The sequence below is a fragment of the Gorilla gorilla genome, chromosome 9, assembly GCF_029281585.2.
Source record: "Gorilla gorilla gorilla isolate KB3781 chromosome 9, NHGRI_mGorGor1-v2.1_pri, whole genome shotgun sequence".
In the NCBI taxonomy this organism is placed as follows: Eukaryota; Metazoa; Chordata; class Mammalia; order Primates; family Hominidae; genus Gorilla; species Gorilla gorilla.
The window spans coordinates 8,749,004-8,756,196 of record NC_073233.2 but is presented as its reverse complement, the minus strand read 5'-3'; the positions used below and the strand labels follow the sequence as shown (position 1 = coordinate 8,756,196).

At 60.9% G+C, this 7,193-nt stretch overlaps 1 protein-coding gene across 1 annotated transcript; it reads left to right on the top strand.

Annotated features, from left to right (window-relative positions):
* The first annotated feature begins 319 nt into the window (after positions 1 to 319).
* Positions 320 to 6,992, top strand: ASCL2 (achaete-scute family bHLH transcription factor 2). Its single transcript, XM_004050437.5, has 2 exons — positions 320 to 1,595; positions 2,203 to 6,992. The coding sequence occupies exon 1, from the start codon at positions 996 to 998 to the stop codon at positions 1,575 to 1,577; it is 582 nt and encodes a 193-aa protein (XP_004050485.1). The 5' UTR covers positions 320 to 995; the 3' UTR covers positions 1,578 to 1,595; positions 2,203 to 6,992.
* The last annotated feature ends 201 nt before the right edge of the window (positions 6,993 to 7,193 follow it).

Genomic DNA, 7,193 nt, shown 5'->3' with positions numbered 1-7,193 from the left:
CACAGGTGGGGGCGCGCTCGGGACATAGCTGCGCTAGGGGACAGCGCGCCCAGCCCAGTCGCGGGGGCGAGGAGCAGGGCGGGGCCCAGCAGGCACCCAGCTTTGTTAGCGATGCTCCCCGTGAGCCACGCGCCACGCGTACGCGCTTCCTCAATGGGGCCGGGCGTGGAGCCGCGCCCTGCGCGATTGGCCAAACGGGTGGCCCACGATTGGCTGAGACCCTGGCCCCCGCCTCCTCGGCCCCAGGAGGGCGGGGCGTGGGTGTGGGCTGCGCGGCGCGTGCTGCCCCCGGGGATCTTGCGCGCCTCCCGAACAGCCGTGTTGTCGCCAGGGCCACGCCTTCCCTCCCACAGCGCGCGCTGCGCGTGCGAAGGTCTGGCGGCTCTTGGGACTTGCGGGGCTGCGCGCGGGGTTAGGGTGGGGGTACGGGAAGGCTCAACCCAGGACCTGCGTACCTTGCTTTGGGGGCGTACTGAGCACCTGCCGGGAGCAGGGGGCGCACCGGGAACTGGCAGATTTCGCCAGTTGGGCGCAGTGGGGACCTGTGGACTGCGCCCGGGGGATGGGCTAGGGGGACATGCGCACGCTTTGGGCCTTACAGAATGTGATCGCGCGAGGGGGAGGGCGAAGCGTGGCGGGAGGGCGAGGCGAAGGAAGGAGGGCGTGAGAAAGGCGACGGCGGCGGCGCGGAGGAGGGTTATCTATACATTTAAAAACGAGCCGCCTGCGCCGCGCCTGCGGAGACCTGGGAGAGTCCGGCCGCACGCGCGGGACACGAGCGTCCCACGCTCCCTGGCGCGTACGGCCTGCCACCACTAGGCCTCCTATCCCCGGGCTCCAGACGACCTAGGACGCGTGCCCTGGGGAGTTGCCTGGCGGCGCCGTGCCAGAAGCCCCCTTGGGGCGCCACAGTTTTCGCCATCGCCTCCGGTTCCCCTGCCTGCACCTTCCTGCAGCGCGCCGGGACCTGGAGCGGGCGGGTGGATGCAGGCGCGATGGACGGCGGCGCACTGCCCAGGTCCGCGCCCCCTGCGCCCCGCGTCCCTGTCGGCTGCGCTGCCCGGCGGAGACCCGCGTCCCCGGAACTGTTGCGCTGCAGCCGGCGGCGGCGACCGGCCACCGCAGAGACCGGAGGCGGCGCAGCGGCCGTAGCGCGGCGCAATGAGCGCGAGCGCAACCGCGTGAAGTTGGTGAACTTGGGCTTCCAGGCGCTGCGGCAGCACGTGCCGCACGGCGGCGCCAGCAAGAAGCTGAGCAAGGTGGAGACGCTGCGCTCGGCCGTGGAGTACATCCGCGCGCTGCAGCGCCTGCTGGCCGAGCACGACGCCGTGCGCAACGCGCTGGCGGGAGGGCTGAGGCCGCAGGCTGTGCGGCCGTCTGCGCCCCGCGGGCCGCCGGGGACCACCCCGGTTGCCGCCTCGCCCTCCCGCGCTTCTTCGTCCCCGGGCCGCGGGGGCAGCTCGGAGCCCGGCTCCCCGCGTTCCGCCTACTCGTCGGACGACAGCGGCTGCGAAGGCGCGCTGAGTCCTGCGGAGCGCGAGCTACTCGACTTCTCCAGCTGGTTAGGGGGCTACTGAGCGCCCTCGACCTATGAGGTAACAGCCGGGAGGCAGGGAGGAGGGAGGGCCGGGGGCCGGGGTGGAGGGACGGGGTGGGCAGGCCCGGCGGGTCGCGCCCCCAGGAGCCCGCGGAGCGGAGCGCCAGGCCCGAGCGATGGCTTCGATTTCGCTCACTCTTCATTTCCCCCAAACTTTTTCAAGCCTGTGCAAGACCGGCGTTTGTCCGGGATTGCAAAACTTCCCCTCGCGGCTCAGCCGCCGACGAGGGAGGGGTGGACGAGGGGAGGGGAGGGGAGCGGCCGTCGGGCCGTTGAGGTCTCTAGTGCTGGCGGATCCTGGGGCAGATTGGGGTGCTGGAGGCGGGGTGACTTTGCATTGCAAATCGCGCTCCCGGGCCGGGGCGGCAGAAATGAGTCTGCGGGCGCGGAGCCCTGACTCACCGCGGCTCCGAGCGCCCGCCCCGCCCCCGCCGTGTCTCAGACCGAGTCGCGGCACCCACGGACTCAAGACTCCAAAACCAACCGAGCAAACGAAACTGCCGACTTCGCTTGGGGGAGGTGGGGGCAGGGCCGGCCCGGGCGGGGTCTGCCCCGGGCCCGCGCCCGCGTTGACGCGCGTTCGGTTCCCCACCTTCCCCCCGCAGCCTCAGCCCCGGAAGCCGAGCGAGCGGCCGGCGCGCTCATCGCCGGGGAGCCCGCCAGGTGGACCGGCCCGCGCTCCGCCCCCAGCGAGCCGGGGACCCACCCACCACCCCACGCACCGCCGACGCCGCCTCGTTCGTCTGGCCCAGCCTGACCAATGCCCCGGTGGAAACGGGCTTGGAGCTGGCCCCATAAGGGCTGGCGGCTTCCTCCGACGCCGCCCCTCCCCACAGCTTCTCGACTGCTGTGGGGCGGGGGGCACCAACACTTGGAGATTTTTCCGGAGGGGAGATGATTTTCTAAGGGCACAGAGAATCCATTTTCTACACATTAACTTGAGCTGCTGGAGGGACACTGCTGGCAAACGGAGATCTATTTTTGTACAAAGAACCCTTGACCTGGGGCATAATAAAGATGACCTGGACCCCTGCCCCCACTATCTGGAGTTTTCCATGCTGGCCAAGATCTGGACACGAGCAGCCCCTGAGGGGCGAGGTCCCTGGCGTGAGGCCCCCGTGACAGCCCACCCTGGGGTGGGTTTGTGGGCACTGCTGCTCTGCTAGGGAGAAGCCTGTGTGGGGCACACCTCTTCAAGGGAGCGTGAACTTTATAAATAAATCAGTTCTGTTTACCAATGGCTCCTATCACCTAAACTTCCCAGGTGACGGCCAGACTTCCGTGGTCACTACTCCCCAAACCCTGCTGCCTCCTCCGTAGGGTGGGTCTGGGTGAGATCTGGAGTGCAGCCAGGCCGTTGATAGCGGAGCCATCGGGACACCTTGTGAGGCTGGGGGCGTTCTCCAGGAGGTGGTGGGCTGGTGGGTTGTCCAGACAGGGCTACTTGGTGGGTTGTCCAGACAGGGCTACTTGCTGGCTTGGAAGCTGCAGGCTGGAGGCTGCTGACCCATCCCGAGGGCTGGGGTAAGTGCTGGGTGTGAGGCTAGGCTGAGGTGGTCTGACCGGAGAGCACCGGCTGTGGGGCTGAGGGCATGGGCTCCTGCGCAGGCCACCACGCTCAGATCTCCACTAACGTGGCAGCTGGGCAGCCCAGGGCAAGTGGCTTAACTTGCAAATGGGTTTGACCAGACCCACCTCAGCGGCCTCTGGGAGGAGTTAGTGAGAGGTGCCTGGAGGCTGCCCTCTCTCTCGCTTTGGGTTTTGCCCGCACTAGGGAGGCCCTGCAGGCCTGCGCTCACCTGAATCCTAAGAGCGGCTCTTGAAAGGAACAAGGAAGGCTTGGAAGCTTTGCGCCAGGCTCCCCCCAGCCGGAGAGCTGGCACTGGGATATTACACGGCTATACCTTTGACTCAGGGCCTAGGAGGCTTTGATGTCTCACTGTACCGAAAGCAGCCTTTTAGTGTCCTGGTGGGGGAGGGGTTGTGGGGCTCCCCCGGTTTCTTTAGGATGCAGAGGCACCCCTTCCTTCAGAAAGGAGTGGTTGGGACAGAGCCATGGGAGCCCTGCGAGGTGGGAGCAGCTGGTGTTGTCCCAGAGTGGGTGGCTCCTGAATAACCATGGCAACAGGACACACAGGCTGCCGGGGTGCATGGGTCTCAAACGTCAGGCTGGCCAGGTCCGCTGTCATCAGAGGAGCTCAGGGCTCCTCTCTCGCCAGCTGCAGCCTCAGTCCAGGTGGGGGCTTCTCAGCAGCCAAGGTCAAAGCCGAGTCTGTAGCGGGGGTCAAAGGGGTCAGCTGGTCTGATGAGGACCAGGCTCAGCTGGGGTCAGTGGACCAGCTGTGGCTTGGGGCTGCAGGGCTCAGGGAACTGGCCTTGGCCAAGGGACAGGAGGGGGCACATTGCCATGGTCACCCAGGGAGGGACATCCCACAGGCTTCTCCCAGAATCCACACCCGGGTCGGTGGCCTCCCTGAGCCCTCCCCAGGGCTCCACACCTTGACCTCAAGGAAAGGCCCACAGCTGCCAGGACCACAGGGGGCTGTCGGATGGGTGAAGAGGGTAGGGGGAAACGGTGGAAGGCCGGGGCGGAGGAAAGGACTGCCACCCACTGGCGTGAAGTGGACAAAGCTCTGCAGAGGGTAAGTGGTGCTGCCATTTTTGTTTTCCCATTTTCCCACTTTTTATTTTATTATGGAAAATTTCAAACATACACAAAAGCACCGAGGCCTTTGTTGAGCAGTCTCTGTGCCAGGACTTAGGGTGCATCCGTGTGCCACACAAGCCCGTGCTCGTGGAGCCTGGGTCCTAGCAGCGGACACAGGATCCAACCATTGTACAGTCTGGCTGGTGGAGGACGCACTGGGCCCCAGGGCAGCCCTGGGAAGCCTCCAGCACCAGTTTCAAGGCCCTTCCTGCCCCATCCATCCCCCACCCCATCCCTGCGTTGCTTTGAAGCAAATCCCAGACTTCGAATCCTGTCACCCATAACGTTTCATGTGAGCCTCTAGAGGAAACCCCAAAAACATCACCCGCTGAAATGAACCACCGTTCTTTCATATCATCGGGGACCCAGCCAATGGCGCAGTCCTCAGGGGGTCTCGTGGTTTGGCCTTATAGAATCGGGATCCGCCGCAGGTCCACACATCAAGTTTGCTTCATAGGTCTCTTAAGCGTCTTGTAAGCAATTTCCCTCCAGTGTCTTCATTGAAGAAGCGGAGGTGTTTGTTCCGTTGAGCCCCCGTGTGCATGGTGTTGTTGATGGCACCGTGCTGGGTGTTGTTATTGGGAGCCTGTCCCTGTATTTCCTGTAGGACAGGGTATGGGGTGCCAGAAGCGGACCTTTGATCAAGTTTGGGGTGGCCTGCAAATGGGGTTGACACCAGGCCCACCTAATGAGTGTGACAGATACCAAGAAAGATCCGTTCCAGGGAGACAAGGGACTCCCTTTCTGAGTTTGCCTCGAGAACTACCCAGCAAGCTTGTGGAAACTTCCATAGACCTCACAGCGATCTAGGCCCAGGCTATCCCCTCGCCTTCACTGGGGCAGATCGCGTCATGGTCTAGTGGCTTCCCACCCGTTGCCAGCTCCTTCCTGTGTATTTCCTTTCACAAGGGCGTTTCCCCGAATGCAGTCCTTATCCAGTTCATCCCACTTGGCACCTGCTGCTCAGAGGATGTAGTGCTGCTGGACTGCATCTCCCAGGAGACAGGACTTGTAGCGACCATGTAACTTGCTGTCCCAGCGGGGACATTTTTGAGAGTGGAAAGGGCTGTGGTTGATAACCAGGACCACAGGCGAGTCTCCTGGGCACAGTGGGCTGCTGATTGCCGCGTTATGAAGACCCCTCCCCACACTGTCATTCACCCAGTGCCCAGTAAAGATGCAGTGCCTGAAGTCACAGGCAAGCTGGTCCAACCCACCTTCTCTTGCTGTCGTTTTGTTTTAGGCTGTCAGCAGCCTAAAGTCATGGTTTTAGTTTCTGTCTCTAGTGATAAGCAGAAAAGAGGGATGAGGAAGGGACCTTGCTGGCTCAACCAGAAACAGAAACTAAGAATCCATGATTGTCTTCTCTTCCTTGGACTCAGCTTGAAAATGATGAGAATTGAGATTTAAACCCTGGACTCTTTCACTTCCACATCCTTGCAATGTTCACACCTTCCAGGAAGTGAGGCTGAGCCTGGCGGCTCCTCTGGGGACATGACATCCTTAGCAGTTCAGCATTTGAGATCAGTGAGCCTGGACAGAGCCTCACCTGGCCCAGGTGCCAGCCTGTCCTGGGCTCTGCTGCGGGGGCAGCAGGGCTCTGCTAGGAGCTCATGGTCCAGGCCTAGTCCTCACCTGGAAGTTAGAAACTGATTCCAGGGAGAAGGTGATCGTGATGTCATGTTCAAGGTGCTAAAATATAAAGCTTTTTTCTTTCTTCTATAGTCAACCTCTTGACTTACTATTTTATACTTCTTATTTTATACTCACTATTTAATGCCATTCTGAGTAAGAAAGATTAGGAATTTAAGTGGCTAGCATGAATTTAGTTATCCATCTTTATATTTTGTGATGCCAGTTTAAAATGCAAGCATAAGAGCATTTAACTTCTATGCGGAATCACTGGAATGACACAGGTGTGTTTTGTCCTGGCACAGGCGTCTGTGTTTCATTTGCTACTAGAACAGTGGAAACTGCACAAAAATGAAATCAGCTGATTTCACTCCTTGACGCAGGCTTGTTCTACCAGCACCCTCCACCTCCTGCTCGCTGATGGGCGAGGAAGGAGGGAAGGGACAAGTTCAAAGACAAAAGGCACTGTGGGTAGATCCATCAGCAAGAGACCTCGGCTGACACAGAGAAGTCGCACAAGTAAGAAAGGACATGACAGGTTCCCGGGTGCTGCACGTTCGTTAGAACATCTCTGGCTTCCTGCTGCGTCCTTGGCAAGTGCGGATTTGAATGGAAAACGTGGCTGCCCGGTGGCCATCAGCGCCCTAGCAAGTGCGGATTTGAATGGAAAACGTGGCTGCCCGGTGGCCATCAGCGCCCGGCTTGCTCATGCGTAGGTGTGACACGCTGCCTTGCACTGCTGGGGGTCCCTGGCACCATTTCTGTGTGGCCTGGTGTCTGTGGGCATCGTGGATGCGCTACTCAAGTGGGGGGGATGAGTGAGGGTGGATGTACATTTGGCGCCTTGTGCACGCTCTCCTTTGCTTATGTGAGTGCTGCTGTATGCCATTGGCCTGCACCTGCAGAACAAGTTAGAAGATAAAAGTAGTCAGATTCCAAAGGCCAGGCAAGGTGGCTCACACGTGTCATCCCAGTGCTTTGGGAGGCCGAGGCCGGAGGATTGCTTGAGCCAGGAGTTCAAGACCAGCCTGGGCAACACTGGGAGACCCCATCTCTAATAAAAAATAAAGCAAAATAAAAAATAAAAAAAGAACTTTAAGATGGCAGTAGCAAAGCATTAAACCAAGTTTGGGGCCCTGTTCATGGCGGGGCCTACGTGCCCTACGCTGGTGAAACCCACTCTGGTGCTACCCCTCAGAGCTGGGGCAGGGGGGCCATGTAGAGAAACCCCTCCACATCACCTAATCTCTGCCCCAC